The sequence below is a fragment of the Protobothrops mucrosquamatus genome, unplaced genomic scaffold (assembly GCF_001527695.2).
Source record: "Protobothrops mucrosquamatus isolate PMUCROS unplaced genomic scaffold, P.Mucros_1.0 scaffold2864, whole genome shotgun sequence".
NCBI classification, from domain to species: domain Eukaryota; kingdom Metazoa; phylum Chordata; class Lepidosauria; order Squamata; family Viperidae; genus Protobothrops; species Protobothrops mucrosquamatus.
The window spans coordinates 85633-105182 of NW_015388894.1; the positions used below are offsets into that span (position 1 = coordinate 85633).

Below are 19550 nucleotides of genomic sequence, written 5' to 3' on the forward strand. Positions count from 1 at the left end.
TTTTTTATTATTTTTATGACTTTTACATTGTTTTTATTTCCTGTAAGCCGCCTTGAGTTGCCGTGAGCAAGTAGGCAGCAATACAAATTTTCCTAAATGAATAAATAAATGTTCTCAATGAGAAAACCATGCTGTTTCCAGACAAGCATGATAAAGATTGCCGTAATGGCCTATGCTGATAGACAAATCTCTTAATGTGAAAAATAGTTGCAAAGTTTAGCATAAGCTTAAAAGCCGGAGATCTTAACATTTCTACATTCTGTGCAACTTCTTATAACTAACAGAATAAGATAAGTAGTAGAGCTTTCCAGGGAGATAACTGTTAGTCTGTGCCAACAAAATAACAAATACTTGTGACACCTTAGGGAATAGTATAAAAAATTACTTTTTATACCTTTTATATAAAAAAAGCTTCTATAGCTTTTCCAAAATATTATAAAAATTACTTTAAAGCTTTTGTGCATCTGATGGATGTATATTGTAGTCCATAGAAATTTGAGCCATAACAAATGTGTTAATCTAATATGCCAAAAGACTCATTATTTATACTAGTTCAAGTTATCAACACCTACATTCCTTTTTAGGGCCATTGCAAATCCTCATTTAGTGTATTTCAAGCTGTAAATCATATTTCCTGTCCTAGGTGAGGAACTGAAAAGAGAATAAAAAATACAGATCCTGACTGTTGAAGATACATTTATTGTTAGAGGCAAATAATTTGTGAAAACCTGAAATTATTCCTCTGCAAATTTGACTATTGTATGGTGGTATGTGACTTTAAACCAGTCTTCCTCCATATGTTCCCTTACAGATATGTTTTATGATCAGATCTCGAGAACAAGAGTACACATGATAGGCATCTGGTTTGCAGAAACTGATGAGTTCAGTGAAACATTTTTGTATTCAAGATCTTATCTATAGAATCATGGCACGCTGACATTTAAAAAAAGATGCCCCAGTGTTCTTTATTACTATCTCAGTATTTATAAAATAGAGGCATATATCAGATTGTTAAAAAGGGTACTAATATTTCATTTACATAAAACACTCCTGGAAAAAGTGAAGAAAATAATCCAACAACAAAGTCTAGTTCAAATCTACATAATCTTATGACACTGGTTTGAAAGCAATGATTAAACTTGGAGGAATTAACTCCTAAGCAACATTCTTAAAATAACCCTGCAAAAGCTACAATTAAGATGTAAGCAATGCATAGCAACAACAAACATCTACACCAGTCTACTCAGAAGTAAGGCCCACAGAGCTCAGTTTGAGTTACAAATGTTTGTATAGATTGTACCAAAGTTATACTTGGAGATGCTCAAAAATTTATATGACTTATAAGTGCTTTGCTATTAAAAAGATTTCTTCTCTAAATTACATAATGTGAATAGAAAAAAAATATACAAATGGGAATAGTTGAATTTTCTACCCTAGCTAGTATTTCACATACTGTGGACATAATCCTAAATTTAATGTTGATGTGAATCTGATTCTTGGTGATTCTATGGGCCAGGTCTTTCCATGTCTCCTAAATTTAATAGGATGCTGCAACCTTCTTATATATTTATGTTTCAATAGAAACATATCTTTTTAGAGTAAATTAACTTCATTAGTAAACAGGGTTATTTCAGGGAACACTCACCAAAGGTTACACATTCTATGCTGCTTTTGGCATTTGCTTCAGATTAAAAGGATAGGATCTTATAGAAAAGTAGAAGAGATTTCCAGATCAGCTCCTGCAGGAATGCACAACACCTGTCAATTCAAGGATCATGCCAAACTTTGTGCAGTACATAAGAGTGCACTGAAAGTGGGTGGAACAATGATTTTGAGAGAAATAATGGTTATCTTAAACCCATGTATTTGTCTCTTAAAACATTTTTTAAAAAGGGTTAAAGAGGATGTTTTTTACACCGTGAGCTTATGAATAAACTCAAGTTCAGCTCTGCTGAGTACAAGATCTTAAATACAGAATACCAATATAGGGTTTTCAAGAGTTGATGGTCCAGAACTTTGTGCAGAGTTCCTCCTCCTCCTCCTCCTCCTCCTCCTCCTCCTCCTGTGATGTTATTTTTTACTTTATTCCAAATAGCTTCTGTATTGTCTCCCTTAAGACTTCTTTCCATTCAATCTGTTGGGAGATTATTTTCTAATTTTCCCCCCCACAGGGCTCTTACTTTCTCCAATGATTCTATTTTATTCATTTTTCACTTTTTTTCCTTTTATTCCATGTCCTTTCTCCCCCAAGATCCACATTTGACACCATTAAATAATGCTGTGACTCCATTCAAAAGCTGTCATCACTGTATACTTCACTAACTCAATCTTCCAATATAAAACGGCAAAACAATCATGGTTTTCAATTGTATTAATTTCTTTCTTATATATACACAGGGACAAAGTTAACACATTTGAAATACAAATCTTTACTAAGGAAATTTTCAATAATTACCATATTCATGACAATATATGATATATTCTCTATATACATATCTTTGTGATTCTTCATTTCTTACAGCAATCATTTTCTACGATACATTTTTCTCATCCCCACCTATTTTTAACTTCTTTATTGCACAAAGTATTTCCTATTAGCATAAATCCACACACTTCTGTGGCACTCTTATTTCACTCTGTTCCAAATAGCTTCCACGTTTCACAGTAAACTTTCATGACTTCCAATTTTGTTCAATTTGTGGGAAACTGCTTCTATTTATAATTCTCTCCCTGCAGTTGTTCCCATCTCATATTCTTCAATTATCAATTCCTTGGAACTTAAAATGAAACTATCACCGATCTCTGAATTCCTACTTTCATATATACATCTATAACAACCTAAATGACACCAATTCATACTTTCTGGTATACATTTTAGCCCTTTCCTTTATAGTGGAACTTACATTTTTACTTCCCTAGTGTGTCACAATTGCTTCTGAAGCGCTGCGATATTATTCCATCTTTGTTACTACTCGGTTTCTACTTCGCTTGAGCAACGCCCTCTGCTTCGGATCCAGTCGAGTTCTACTTTTGCTAACTTTGTGGACACGTCCAGATTCTTTTCCTTTCTTTTCGGCACTGGCATTCACACCACAATTGCATTGCCAATGCCGCCTTCTGTGCAGTTTTTCGGCTCCTTGGGACAAAGAGTTGCAGTCTATGAGTTCGCTGCATAGAGAGAGTGTCAAGAGAGCGAGCGAGCGAGAGAGAGAGAGAATCTATATGTGTAATCAGGGGTAGTCAACCTTGGCTCTTTTATGACTCGTGGACTTCAACTCCCAGAATTCCTGAGCCAGCCATGCTGGCTCAGGAATTCTGGGAGTTGAAGTCCACGAGTCATAAAAGAGCCATGGTTGACTACCCCTGGTGTAGGTCTTCTTCCTACCGGAAGGTGTTGTTTCGTGTCGCTTTCTTCCGGTGTGGAGCACAAGAAGCAGCCGAGGGCGTCTCCTAGCAACCAAGCAGCAGACGCTTGGGGCAGGGAGGGAGACGATCTCGGCCGAGAGGCTCCAGCCATGTCGAAGTTCGGCAAAAAGAAAGAGGCGGTGAAATCCAACAACGTTCTCCAGTCAAGTGCGCCCACGAAAGAGTAAGACCTGCCCTTTTCGCTGGAAGCGCTTTTTTCTTAATCTTTTCCTCTCTGCCCCGCTTTCCGCCGGCAAGACGAGGCTGGTGTCACACCTAGGGGGACTCCTCCTCCCATTCCTTGGGATACTCCTCCCTTTGAAATAAAGCGGGTTGTCAGTTACCTCCGATCGTGCGGAATAATGACAAGAACGTCTGAATGTGCTCTGGGCTTAAGTGTAGACTGTTTTAAGTTGTCAAGAGTGCCTGGAGTCTGTATCGATTGGGAGAGTATAAACAAATAGGGTTGCCAGGTGTCCACTATTTGAGTGGACAGTCCACTTTTTTCACATTATGTTCACTATTTTTTTTTCACAAAATAGTGAACATAATGTGAAAAAAGTGGACTGTCCGCTCAAATAGTGGACACCTGGCAACCCTATCTATTTCATAATTTCCCCTTTTAAATTGCTGTAAAATACTCATATTTTTTCACAAAATAGTGGACATTTTTTTTATTCAAAAGCTTTATGATGAAATGGTACGTAATCTAAAGCTGTACAGTATTTTTTTTTTTACTACTTAACCCCCCCCCCCCCCGCTTGTCCGCTATTTTTGGGAAGCAGACCTGGCAACCCTATAAACAAACCATGTATGTTGCCCTGGGTCCCGTAGAGAAGGGATAACGATGAATGACACATTGCAGCTGCTTTATTATTTTGGCAAAGAGTAAGTGTAAGCTAATTTATGGATCCAAATATAGTACTTTAATCTGAGAATGCAATGATGCAGACTTAATTTTTATACAACAGTATGCTACTCTGCTACTTTTACCAAATTGAAACACAGAAAGGTTCTTTGCTTCACTTTTGTGCAACTCAGTTTCATTTTCCAACCCAATGTCTGTGTAATCAAATACTGCTTCATTTGTACTCAGCCTTTACTGATTAATTTGCGGGGCTTTCTCGTGGATAACTTAAAAGATATCAGGAGTTTCAATGTAATAATGAAACACAATATAATCGCATGATTTCAGGAAGCACTTTTTGTCTGTCATCAAATAGGCAGATTGCTGAAGTGAAGGATAAATTAACAATATTCCCATTTTTCTGGTTAGTTTCAATTGTACTAAGCAACTATTTGTACTTAGGAGCTTTTCAAAAATTGAAAACAAATAAGAAAATATTTGCCATGTAACAAGAAAATACCATGTTAGAAGAATAAAGTTTTCATATTCGTATTACATTTCAGCCTCTGGTTTCTTTCGGGATCAGCTTCTACTGTAAATCCTCAAGGTACTTCACCTGAGTCAAAGAAAGGAAGATTTCCTATCTGGCCAGAATGGAGTGAAGCAGACATCAATGTAGAAAAGTGGGATGCTGGAAAAGGTGGAAAGGAAAAAGATAAATCTGGAAGAAGCCCTATTCTGGTACGTTTCCTATAAACTTATCTTTTTTTTTCTAATTCATCAATATATAGAAATTTATTCTTGTTGCATTTTTCTTACCTATTGAACTTTGAAGCTTAGTTGGGTGCCAATCTGGAAAGTTTGCATGCCATATGTGATACATGAGAAGAATTGTGGAGGGAAAGGTTACCATGGGTTTGTGGGGTTTTTTTTGATACTTTAATCACTGGGTGCAGTGCTTAAATCACCAATGATCTGTTTGTTGGCTAGTTGAGCTACTGTAGCTAATATTTGAGCTATAAAAATATTCAGCTTCATCATAACTTGTGGGGGAGAGCATGGCATTGGGGAATGTTTCTGCCTTTTATTTTGAGTTTGAGGATTGCAAGAGATGGGGAGAAGACTTGTATTAACTTGTAGTAAGTTTTCTACATGTCGGTCGACATCTATGACTCAACTTTACCAATGCTTTGCCTGTGCATATGTGTATTTCATGACCGTTATTTCATTGGTTGTATATTTTGATTGCTGCACTTGTTTCAGTGTGTCATAGTTTTGACACGCAGACCTGAATCTGCTTCTAAGATTTCAGGAGAGAATTTGGAATTTGATCAGGGGCAGTTGTTTGTCTTTTTGTTTTATAAGTGAACAAACAGTAAGTGAAGAACAGCAGAATGCTCCTTTAGCACACCCTTTGGACTCTCTGTTGCTTTTTTTAGCATTATAGTTGGGTTTCCCCCTGTGAAGCTTGCTAGACTGGTGGAGTTGCAACCTTGAAATTTCTCTGTCAATATCTTCCTTGTCCTTTGCAATGGAGAGTTGTCAAGTGATAATGGTGAGAAACACTCTTCAGCAAGATTTAGATATGAGGAAAATCAAACAGCTACCAACACTACAAAAGGCTAAATGTAGACCCTCTACAATAAATTTAAGATTTATGGTTTCTGAAATTTATGGTTTCTCATTTATTCCATATATCCTGTTATTAAAAATGAGAATGGTGGCAGAGGGCTAGTAGATGGTGAAGAAGCTTTTTTGTCTGTTATCAACCTGCCCAATGTGTATACAGAGTAAATACTATAGTGGACAATGAAGATGTCTCTATTTAAGACTTGTAATTGTTATGATATATTAGACATGGTTATAAAAAATAATCACATCGCAATTCAGCAAATAATCGCCAAAATTTTCTAATTGGCATAATTAGAAAAAAAATCTTTCCACAGAGTCAATATACAGAATAGTTTTATATTTTATTTTAAACTCCCACCCATAGGCCAAAAAGAAATAGATGCAAAATTTTGGGGCTATTTCCTCTGGTGACATTACTTACATTACTCAGAGTCATAGAAATTTTACCAATTCGGCATTAAAGAGTCAGCTGTTAGGATTTGCTTTAAATATAATAATACTTAGATTAACTCAGATCAGTTCATTAAATTAGCAGTTGGATTTGACTGAACGGATAACATCAAAGTACCACTAAATTCATTTAGTAAAGCCTAGATATGATTAAATAAAAATTCAACTAATGTTTGTTTTAATTAATGTTGCACAAAGCATGTCTTTGAAGATCCAGAAGGAAAACTTGAACTTCCCTCTTCATTGAAAGTGACTTTCTGGAAAAGGCCTCAAGAAATTTTAACAAATAAGGTAAGATGCACCTAATTTCTAGTTATCTATTTAAAATTTTGATTTTCTTTTTTAAAAAGTTTATTTTTTAACTTGGAGAATGCACAATAATAGAAAAAAGAATCGGAGTATCCTTTATTGCAAAACCAATGATTTCTAGAAATGTGAAATGTATTTCTTATAATTTAAAAGCTCACACTGAGCTCTTCAACAGGTTTTTATAAAAGGTTTGTCTTATTTTTTTGCACATATGATTTAGGCATGCCCATTTAATTATATTGTTAGCTATTAGAGGTTAATAAATGCTGGATCCAGATCTAGGAAGGAAATAAGATTCAAAGATGTAAATATAACATTATATTCCAAAAATTTGGAAGTTGTCTATATATATGAAAAATTATATATTATGCCTACATAGTACATAGTACATAGTACATACATAGTAGCAGAAAAGATAATTTTGTATTTGAAATATATACATTTACCAGAATTTAATTTTTTTTTAATAAAATAGCCCTCAGCCTTTGAGCTGGCCTTGCGTTGATGGAGAGAAAAAGGGTTAACTATATAATTCCATATGGTCCATGTTTAACTTACTGTTTGAAACTAAATAACATAAATATACAAGTAGTCCTTGAATTACAACCATTAGTTTAGCAACCGTTCAAAATTATAGCAGCATTGAAAAAAGTGATTTGCAAATGGTCCTCGTACTTATGACTGTCACAGCATCCCCATGATCACTTGATCAAAATTTGGGCGCTTGGCAACTGACATTTATTTACAATGATTGCAGCATCCCTGGGTTATAGGATCACCATCTGCAACTTTTTCAGCCAACTTCTGAGAAGCTAAGTCAATGGGGGAAACCAGATTCACTTAACAACCACATGATTCACATAACAACTGCAGTGATTTGCTTAACAATCATGGCAAAAAAAAAGATTGTAAAATTGGATGCAACTCATTTGATAACTTCCTTGCTTAGCAACAGAAATTCTGGTCTCAGTGGTTGTTATAAATTGAGGACTCTCTGTATTATTCTTATTTTGAAAAATAGTGTTTGCTGCCTCTGTTCTTTCACCATTTCAATATTTACTTTGGAAAAATAATATTACAGCAGTCTGATAACCTTTCTGCTTGAGGGAAAAAAGTATTCTTTTTTTTCAATGAAAGTTTAAAGGCACACAATTGTCTAAATCAGATTTCAAGAATTTGGAATTTCTATTCATTCAATAGTTTTTATATTTGTTCTATAGTCATATTTATTCAGAGATTTTGAAGGGTTTTCAAGTTTTTCTCAAATATATGTATAAGGAGAAAAACAGAATATGTCACCATGGAAGACATTACCTCTTCATACATTTTTTGGCCATTTCATATTAACAGTATTCTGGATACCTGATTTGTTACAAACACAGTATATATTGTTCAGCATACTTTCTTAATCAGTGTACAATTCTTTTGAGATATACTTTGATATATAGCCTTGATCCATGAAATATATGGATTTTCATTCTAATATTATTAACAATTCATGTATATGTTAATAGAATAATTAAATTTCTCATTACTTTTAGGTTCCTGTGGTAGTAAAAAATGAAAATTGGTTTGATCTTTTTTCACCAAACGAACATTTAATGGGCAGTGAGGTATGGAATAATCATCCTTTATAAGAAATAACATACATTGAATGTGCATTTGGATGAAATAAATATTTGTTGTTGCAAAAGTATGAAAGTGACTTTGATCTGAAAAAACAAGAAGTATCAAAACCTGTCATGCAACACAGTGAACTAATTTACTAAAGTACGACCATGCAGAGCGAGACAAAGATGGGATTAGACCCCATATCAGACAGCAAAATGTTGGCTCATTACTTGAGAACAGTGTAAATGAGCATTTATTTATTTTATTTAAATGCTGCCCATCGCCCCAATTGGGCAATTTTCATTAATTGTGGGTGATATATAGTGTAAGTTTATGAAAACTCAGTTTAGAGTTATTTAGTTAAAATGTTATATTTTCATTAGAAAATTGAAATGGTTTAGAATAGAGATGTTCTAGCAGTTTGTTCATTTCATATTTTTAAGTAAATTACTGGATTCATAGTTTTGCGTGCTTTTGCAGAGAGAAACTTCATTAAATACATTCATTCTTATTTGGAAATCTTTCAAAATTTCAAAATTATTGGGCAAATAATAGGACAAATCAGACTTCTGCATAAGACATGTGGAAATGACATAACCAAAAATAGTTAAATCTACCTACTCTGGATGTTTAGATAAAACCAAATCACTCAGTAGAGCTTATGTTTCTTATGCTATATCTATAATCTACATCTAACAATTTAATTATAATATAAATACAACTCATTTAAGATCATAGTCATAAAGAATAAAATTACATATTTATGTATAAGTACAGCTCACAAACGCCCCTCAAAATCAATACTTCACTAAATTGAGAATGTGTGATATGATTTCTATCGAGGTAACCTTACTAGGAACTAGAAATGAATATCATTAAATACTTTATTCTGCATATCAGAGCTGCTTGTTATGAAACTCAGTGAACATTATGTTTAAAGCTATGGTTTTCATTCAACCTGTATTAGTTAATAGTATCTTCTCCTCTTCCATATAGGGATTATCAGCATTTATTTCCAATTTTAAGGAAACTACAATTTTCATTAGTGTCCAGAATTAGGTAACTGTGATTTGTTTAAATATAATTCCAGGATTGGATTTTCATTTGTTGTTATTCCCCAAATTTAGGCATCAGAGGGTAAGTGGAACCCTGTATATTTTTTCGCTCTCAGGGCCATTTTTCTGCGGGGTTCCAACATTTGCACTCTAGATGACTATACTGTACATAGCTTTACAAAAGCTATAGGAGTTATCCAGGTCAGCAGTATTGCCGGAATATATAGAACAGTGATGGTGAACCTTTTAGAGACCGAGTGCCCAAAAACTGCCCCGCCCCCACTCTGCCCACCCACCCTGCTCCACCCTCATCCCGCCCATCCTCAGGGCCATTCATAGTCCACCGCAGATCACCCAGACAGCCCTGCAGCACCATGGTGGCCACAACCTTCGCCCACGCCCCTCAGCATCATCTGCTGCCCAGCTGCCATGTGCTTGGCTGCGCTGCTCCGCATGGGCCGCACACAGGGGTGACTCTCCTCCAGGGGGGGCTGCTGGTGAGGACGGGGCTGTGATGGGAGGCGGGTCTGGGACGACAGCGTGCGTGCTCACAGAGAGGGCTCTGAGTACCACCTCTGGCACTCATGCCATAGGTTCGCCACCACTGATATAGAATGTATCAGAATGGTTAGTCCACTTTCATTTATTTATGGAAAGAATTTGAATGCCAGAGCTTAGCTAACTTTTCTTATTTCCTCTACATCCTCTCCACATCTGGCTTCAGTTGATGAGATGGATAATAAGTGAAATATATGCAGTTTGGAGGTTGCACAATACAACTGCTTTAAGTGTGGAAGCTAAAACTAATGCTAATGAAATACCCCCAGTACCTCCAGTATTGTGGAAGCCATGGGAACATATCTACTCATTATGCAAAGCAATCAAAGGTCATATGCCATTGTATAATAGCTATGGAAAATATGTGGTAAAACTCTTCTGGATGGTAAGTGATCATTTAGGTATGTGTATGTTATATATTAGTTTTTTCTACAGTTTGTTAAATGAATTGTATTGTTTATTTAACTATCCATAGAAAAGGAACAATTGGGAATAGCGACTGCAATTAAGAAATTACACTACTGTTTAACTATTATTGTATATCCTACTGAGTATCTTTTATTGCATAAGAGCTGAATTTAATGCACAAAGTCTTTATATTATTACACATTCATATAATCCAAAGTGAATAAAGTCTAGATATACTATATATTTTACATATGATTGTTTTACTTTGATCACTTTACAGTAAACCTTAAATACATGCATTTAAAAGTGCACTTTAAACGCATGGCACATCTGTTTTGTCGGTCTGAAAAGGCAAGAAGTATTATTCCCTTCTGAATGTTTTACACACCCCTACTTTGCAGTGTTTGCTATAATGCATCAGAGCCATAATACATTTACATGTTTCAGAAAATCATAAGTAGTCCGGTAGTCTATTCTCATACATTCCTGTAATCAGAAAGATAGAAGTAGCACAATCAGTAGGAAAAAGTATCAGATATTTTCAGTATAAAATCATAGAATCTCTTGAAATAACTTTTCACATAGAGCCTCCTTATTTTAGTCCTATTAAATATTTTAAAATGACCAAATATTTTTCTTATGCTATTTTATTGTACTGCATCTGGCTTAGGGAAATACCAACTCTGTGTAACCTACCATTTCTCAACCTTTTTTGTCCTGGAGAAACCATTGAAATAATTTTTAGTCTTGGGGAACCCCTTCATAAACAATTGTTATATCTGTAGCTATTTTTCACAAAATTACAAAAACTTCACAATATAATTCAATTCTCACACAATTCATGTTTTGTAATGTATAGAACAATAGCAAAAGAGCAGGCCATGTGACTCATGATGCATAAAAATTTCTACCACTATAAGCCCTAACCATGTTCAAAAAATGCTGGTTATTTTTTTCTTTAATCATGATCTCTTCTCTGGAACCTTAGTTGAGAAAAGCTTATTTAACATCTGGCAATGCATGCATACATTGAATACAGATTCAATTTATTATTTGTGGAAATAATTTTGTTGTAAAAAAAAAGTATCTTCTTGGCAAGAATTATAGGGAGAGGCTAAGCAGAAAGTGTCAATTATCATAATACCAGTAACGTTGTGAAAAAAGCCAGCACTAGGTTAGTTGAATAATGTTCACAAGTTGCATTGGGCACTCTTGGTCATTTTCTATATACTTCCTTCTAGCACATATACAAGTACCCAAACAGTCATCTTTAGTCACCCATCATTGTATTTCCTGTGTTCAGTCAAATTAATCCATACTGATAAGGGATGCTGATATCCACACTGTCACTATATTTTGGTTGTCATAAAAAATGATGGCAAACAATTTGTTTGTTATGCTTTATAACAAGAGAATGTGCTGGTTAGTGATATATAAAAGCATAAAAGCATATTTTTGCCATAGTAAAAGACACATGAATGTGGCCAGTTGAGGATAACTCATCAGTACCCTTCTGCAGATGATTTTTAAATTACTAGCTGTATTGTACATCTGTTTTACACCTGGATTTCACTGAATTTTCATGTTGTTCTTTCTATCTAGTGAAATTATAATGAGTGCCAACCTTTGAGAAGGTCACACATATTTTTGTAATGAGTCTCTTTCTCATTACTACCCCATAATACTTGTTTTTCATTTTTTCTAGGGATGTTGGAGAAAGATCATTGTGGATGACAGTATACCTTTCAGCGAAGACAATTTCATGCTGCTTCCAACCACAGCATGTGAAATTGAACTTTGGCCACTGATATTATCCAAAGCCATCATTAAATTAGCAAATAATGAGTATGTTTTCCTGTTTTGAGATTAAAAAAAGAAGCAAAGTCAGAACCTAATATAGAGAGGATGCTTGTTTGCTCTGAATTTATCAATTAATTATCTTCTTGAACCTTTTGTTAAACCTTGGAAGCTTCCCAGCTTCAACAGAATATATTAGTACAAAAACATCAGTCTTGGGGGAACTCTTCAAATTTTTTATTCCATTACTCAAACGTATTTGGAGCACCCCTCGAAATACTAGTACTAAATTTCTTGCAATGTAGGAAATGGATCTATTTGTGTAGATCCAGTTGCAGTTTAAATTTCAAACCTTCTGTTTAGAAGAAATGGCATGTTTATTAAACAGAAGAGTACTAAAACAATGCTAGTGCAAGTTAAAGTTATAACTGCGTAACTTGATCTGTGCTAACTATTATAGTTATATAATAACTATGTAAAACAGTAGGAACCATACAAAGTAAAAGGCAGCAATGAAAAAATAGGTGCTACAGCTATAATATTTAGATTCCATATTGTCAGGGTGGTGGCTTGTATGCTTACTTTGAAAAAAAGCAAACATACTAGCATATTTTTCTATGCATTTCTGAAGCACAACTCATGTGCCCAAAACAATTTGAATCTGTTGTTTTGCTAAAATTGATAGACTAGGTCATCTCCCAATTTTTTTTTTTGCAACCACATCTATGTCTAAGATTTAATCTTAAATTTTAAGATTGTTTTTGGTTCTTTTTTCTATTCTGATTTATTTAGACCTATGAGAATCTAAGTTCAGCAATATAGATGTGTGCTATGTTAAAAGATTTAAGATAGATATGTAAGTTTTTATAACTACAGTACGGAAGAAATACATTTTTGTTGGCTGTAAATTTTCTGGGGTTAAAAGATTGTATATGAAATATGGAAAATTGGGGTTGTCACAGAACATGAAGAGATACAGACAGAATAGAATATTCCTATGTTAATTGTCACATCTTTTATTGTTCGTAGTATAAATGAGGTTGGGAAAAGGGAACTAGGAGAATTTACAGTTCTGCATGCACTTACTGGATGGATACCAGAAATTATTCCTCTCCAGTAAGTTCTATTTTTTCTAATGTATACTTTTTAATTGTTGCATGTGCTGTACTCTGTAATTATTTTGTACTTGGATCATCAGGCCTTTGGGTAAAAATACCATGATCCCACAAGTTTTGATAGGGTTGGCATGTTCTGAGTCTCATCAATTAAATACTATCATTTTAAAGGACTCAGGGGACATGCTTTCTCTGTTACAGCAGCTTGGGAACCATGCTCATCTCCAAGAGTCAGATGAGACTTTAGAAGGCCTTTAAAACTAGGTTCTTTCCCCAGGCATAGGTCCAGGTGTATGAGTCCATTGTAATTATGATCGGTCTGTGTTTTATGCCCCGGACAGTGTATTTTACTCTTTTATTTTATCTTATTTTTATATTGTGAGTGTTTTAATACTGTCACATGGCAGATGGGTGACTATATAAAAGGAATGAATGAATGAGAACAAAGACAACTTATATAAAAGTCCATGTTTTAAACATAAGTTCCTCATATTTTGAAAATTGTAATATGAGTTGCTAAAAGATAGAGAAGAGTTATTGTTGTCAAATTACTCTGAGTATGATTGACTGGATCCAGTCCTCCACAGTATCTTGCTTTCTTTGGAATGTAATGTAAAACTATTACTATTGCTGTTTATATAATATTTAATATATAAGATAAAGGTGACTTTTAAAAAATGATTATTTAAAAATTAAATCTTTGGTAAATGGAATCAATTTGAAATTAATTCTATAGTTGTCTGTAACTATGTGTTTATATGTAGAAACTATATTTTATTGTATGTATTGCTCATTTTACATATATCTGAATTTTAATCAGTTCTGCTAACTTGATCATTTTCTTAACTTTTAGCTAATGCTTTTCTTTTTTCAGTATTTAAAAACAGGTTATCAGATTCCCCAAGCTCAAAAAGATCCATATATTTGTAGTAAATTAACAATAGGCATTATTTCAAATATATATTGTATTTATTATTTTTAAAGATCTGGATATTTGGATAAACTTTGGGAATTCATAAGAGACATTGTGCCAGAATTTAAGTTACCAGAGGAATCACTTCCTGAATCCAGACAGTCACTTCAAGATGCAAAAAAGGATTTGAAAGCATCTGACATAAAAAATGATACTACGCCTATTGTTAAACAACAAGAAAAACCAGAGAAAGCTGAGAAAGCTGGGAAAGGTATGTTTTAAATTGTCCACACTATCAGACACACAATGAAAGAGTACCAGAAGAATAACAAGGTTATACTGCTGAGAGATAAAACAGGTACAACAGAATTACACTAATCTTTCCCACAAATTATTTATCAGGATTACCATGGCCAGTTCTGTCCCGAGATCAAATCTGAATCAGATTGCAAAAGCTCAAGATAATCAGTGTTTTCCAAAAATGCCAGCAAGTATACATATGCCAGCCTTTCCAATATATTGCACAAAACATTATATAAAATATTTTGATGCCCAAACAAATCTCATCTTTGTTGTTTGCCATCCTAGCTGTTGCCTTCCTGTCCTTTTGTATTGTATTATTATTTTCTTTTCCATTTAAGAGCAATAATATAATATTTTGTTATAGTATAACATACACATTTAGCTCTGGAGAAAAAAAAAAGCTCATTCTTGTTTCTAGCTACATTAAAGATAGGCATATATGTATGCACAAAGGTCATGGAAACTACCAGCTATGCTCTTTCCTAGAGTAGACAAAGTTATCATCCCCAGCTGAATTCAGCTGAATCACAGCTGAAGAGTATTACTGCAACATATAGAGTTTTCTTTGAAAAATGTTTAGAATATAGGGAGTAAAATTTTTGATTGAAGACATTTCTTTAAAATAAGGGATTTTGCAGGTACATCATCTTCAGTTGCTTCCAATTTGTTGGTCATTCCAAATTATTTTTAGTTATGATTTTTAAAACATTGAAGGGCTGAGACTTGGTACTTGAAATATAACTTTTTCCTTCATTTTTCTCTCTCATTTACTATCTCTAGGTCTCTCTGTAATATATTTGGGTAGGGTATAGAAAATCGATCAGCAAAGTTTTATTAACATTCTAATTGCTAGAATCTTCTTTTACAGGTAGTCCTCAACTTATAATCATTCATTAATGACTGTTACAACTGCATTGAAAAAAGTGACATATGACTGTTTTTCATACTTATGACTGTGGCAACATTCCCCATGGTCCCATGATCAAAATTTGAAGGTTAGCAACCGGGTCATATTTATGACAGTTGCAGTGTCTTGGGATTGTGTGATTACCTCTTGTGATCTTCTGACATGCAAAGTCAATGGGGAAATCAGATTCACTTAACAATCATGTTATTAACTTAACAATTGTAGTGATTCACTTAACAACTGTGGTAAGAAAGGTCATAAAATGGGGCAAAACTCACTTAATGAGAAATTTTGGACTCAACTGTGGTCTTAGGTGAGAACTACCTTAGGTAAGGTAGTCCTCACTTAACAATTGCTTAGCAATCATTCAGAACTATGACAGACCTCCCCAAAGCGACTTAAAAATCCAGCTACAGATTTCAATGGCTGCACATACCTCCATGGTCACATGACTGCCTTTCAGGCACTTGGAAATCAGTTTCCGGTATAAAATGCCCATAGGAATATAGGGATTCACTTCATGACCACGGCATTCACTTAACTGCTGCAAAAAAAGATATAAAATCAGATCTGGTCACTTGGGAACCTGAATTTATGACCATCATGATTTAGGGCAAAAATTCTGGGCACCATTATAGTCATAAGATGAGGACTACCTGTATGTCCTTAACCCTTGGCTTATCGGAAATAGAAACAGAATTTCTGGGAGCTGAGAGTCTTCAGTACTATATTGTTTGAGACAAGATTTGCTTTATAATCTGGGACAAAGTACTGTAGTATTTGTTACTCTACTGATTTTTTTTTTTAGAAAAGTCAGATCAAAAAGAAGTTGGAAAGAAAAGAAGCAAAGATGGTGAAAAGGATAAACTTAAGCCAGCTTCTCATTCTGCACGAATGTCTGCTGACTTTCAAAGTTCTCTTCAGATATTTCTTGATGGTAAGATTATAAAACTTCTTAGATATATGTGCATTGGCCACAAAAGCTTTATTGAGATTATAAAGTATATGAGCTCATAAATTAGCAGAAGTATTTATAATTGAAATCTGAGCTCTAATTCCGAATCTCTATAAGTGTAAGATAAAATCTTTCTTACTTTATGTGTCAGGGTCAGATCAGTAACAGGTTATCTGACCATTATTTGCTTTTCATACTTTTAGCTCATATTCATGGTTACAAGCCTTGGATACTGGCTCCTTCTCAGAACCAGTTAGCAAAGATAACACCCTACCAATAACATGCATTTATTTATTTGTTATTTGTTTATATCACAAGGATATAATATGAAGAATTCTGTCACAAGAATATAATATGATGATTCTCTCTCCATATTATCGGTCACGACAATGATACCATTAGTGAGATTCTGTGGGATGCACTGCTTTCTGTACATCATTGCAGAATCAGTCAGACTGCTAGCCTGTTTCCTGTCCTCCTCATCCCAAAGCATGGCAGGTGTTTGTTTTTTGCATCTTGGGAGAGTTTGGGAGATTTTTAAGGGGCAAAAGTCTTTCTGTCAGCTTTACAGAGACTGTAGGCTACAAAAAAGGCACAGTAAACTGTGGTAAATGGCTCAAGGTTGATAAGGAACTGAAATATTTTTTCCTCACTTCAGTGAGTCTACAAAAAAAATTTCAGAGAAATGAATGTCAAAAGTTGAACAAAGGTACTTCACACAGTTTGTTTCAACACTAGTCAATCTGATATTGACCCAGATTTCATTTTACATGGTGTTCTGAAGAACTTTTAAAACTATAAATACAGTTAATTACTGATTAAAACAATAAATACAAATACAATACAATTAATTACTGATTGTCATGCTATTCTTATGGTGAACGTCTATGAGGAAATCCCTGTTTGGATTCTGTAAGCCGTCTCCTCTTTTAACACTGGAGATTTATTTTCCATTCAGTCTTGCTCCTACTTAGCTAAGTTGTCTCCTCAGCATGGTCTTGCTCTGCTTGTTGTGATTAAAGTTGTTGGTTATTTGTGACTCTCTTTGTGTCACTTTTCTCTGCTCTTCAGCTTTGACCCGCTTAGAAGATTATGAAGAAAATCAATTCTACTAGGTGTTGTAAATAGCCAATAATTTTCAGTTATTCATAAAATACAATTTAATAGAAATTTGACAAAAAGTAAACAAAAAATTACACACAACAAATATATATATATTTCAGGAAATGTACATATTTAATTTTTAAAACCCCAAATAATGTGTTGATTTTAGGTAGTTACATTAGTCGATTACATCAAATGTTTCTAATTGTAGCTCTTTTTGAATAAAATAGAAACAATTTAAATGTAACAGATTATTATTTAGACTTTAAAACTACTTATTTTGAACTAGCTTCCTTGATATTTTTCAGAATAAGTTACCTAATTGAAACATATCCCATTTCTCAAATCTCATTCTTGCATTTATAGCACCATGTTTAACATGGGATATTATCAGTTCATATTATGTTATTACCTACAACTTTATTTCTTTTCTTTTATACTGTTTAATAGATTCAATGGGTTCTTTGTAGGTTCTGCAACACCATTGCAGCCGCAGTTGGTGGTGTATGCTTGCTACATGCCTCTTTATGTACCTGAAAAAAAGATCTTCATATTAGAGAAAATGGTAAGGATTTATATACTTTTCCTTTTAAGAATAAATTAATAATAATAACTATAATAGATAACAAAATAACAGAGTTGGAAGAGACCTTGAAGGTCTTCTAGTCCAACAACCTCCCCCCCCCCCCGTTTAAACAGGAGACCCTACAGCATTTCAGACAAATGACTGTCCCGTCTCTACTTAAAAGCCTCCAGTGATGGAGAACCCACAACTTCTGGTTAATTGTTCTCACTGTTAGCAAATGTCTCCTTAGTTCAAGCTTGCTTTTCTCCTTGTTTAGTTTCCATCCATTGTTTCTTGTCTTGCTTTCTGGTGCTTTGGAAAATAGGTTAACCCTCTTCTTCTTTGTAGCAGCCTCTCAAATTGCGGAGAAGTCACTGGAGGTTTTTAAGAAGAGATTTGACAACTGCTTGTCTAAAATGGTATAGAGTCTCCTGCTTGAGCAAGAGGTTTGACTAGAACAGGCATGTCAAACTCGCGATGTCACATGACGTCGCGCAACGTATCGGGACTTTTTCCCCATTGCCGGCAATGGGGTGGGCGTGGTTTTGGCGTGACGCATCCAGCCCATGGGCCGGCAGTTTGACATGCCTGGACTAGAAGACCTCCAAGGTCCTTTCCAACTCTGTTATTCTATTATTCTGTTAATATTAATAAGATGTTTCCTTGCTTCAGATTTAAATCTTAGCACAAGTTTTTACTCGTTCTACTGAGTCTTATAACAGAGTCAACATTAAAATGTTTCCTGAGAATATATCTTTGCATTTTGTATATAATCAAGCTGCTTTTATTATATCGCAGGCTGATTCTTCTGAAAAGTTACGACAATATGGTCTTTCCCACATCTATAGCCATCCTGCACTGATAACTAGAACAAGGTCAGGTCCTTTAGTGGCTTCACCAAAACCACCACCTGTACCTCGGTGGAAACTTATACGCCAGAAAAAGGAAACAATTGTGACAGATGAACCCCAAGGTGTGTCATTTCAGCCTTTATTTCTATTCTAATCTAATCTAATCTAATCTAATCTAATCTAATCTAATCTAATTCTAATAAAAGAATAAATTCAGATATATAATATTGTTTTTTTCCTCATGGTTTCACCAAGATTTCCTTTTGAGAATCAAAATGGTTGTTTGTGAAAATGAAAAATATATTTTGATTGCTGTTTTAGGGATGTAATACTGATTTAAAACCATTCTATATGTTTCATGTAATGTTCTCCAATGCCAGATCAATTGTTTTAAAAAAACAGATCTATCACGTGCTACCTGCCCCCCCTCTGCCATATCTGTTGGGCCCTTTGTTATTTGGAGTGTCATGATTGCCATGGAGGCCATGAACTCCTGAGTTATCCTGGATTCAATGTCACAGGTGGCAGGTTAATGTCCCCAAGAGCCATCAGTCTTAGGAACTCTAGCATCTACCTAACCATGGAATCCATCAGCTCAAATAGGGATGATGCTAGGCTACAGGGAGGACAGTAGCCTCAGTTCTGTTTGCATGGGCTCTATTCAGCCAGAGGGTCTCACAACTGACTATCCATGGAGTAGATCCTCTAAAAACCCTCAGTGGTTTGCACAGGATAATAGCCACCATCATCCCTTTTTCCTCTGGG

General features: G+C 34.6%; 1 protein-coding gene across 1 annotated transcript in view; it reads left to right on the top strand.

Annotated features, from left to right (window-relative positions):
* Positions 1 to 8209: 8209 nt before the first annotated feature.
* LOC107296556 (androglobin) overlaps positions 8210 to 19550 on the top strand; it is a 65745-nt gene continuing 54404 nt past the window's right edge. Inside the window, exons 1-8 of the mRNA XM_015825883.1 lie at positions 8210 to 8256; positions 10034 to 10252; positions 11981 to 12120; positions 13102 to 13188; positions 14172 to 14371; positions 16119 to 16247; positions 17840 to 17934; positions 18733 to 18907. Of these exons, the coding sequence (XP_015681369.1) occupies positions 8245 to 8256; positions 10034 to 10252; positions 11981 to 12120; positions 13102 to 13188; positions 14172 to 14371; positions 16119 to 16247; positions 17840 to 17934; positions 18733 to 18907 (1057 nt within the window). The 5' untranslated portion in view covers positions 8210 to 8244. The remainder of the gene's footprint in view (positions 8257 to 10033; positions 10253 to 11980; positions 12121 to 13101; positions 13189 to 14171; positions 14372 to 16118; positions 16248 to 17839; positions 17935 to 18732; positions 18908 to 19550) is intronic.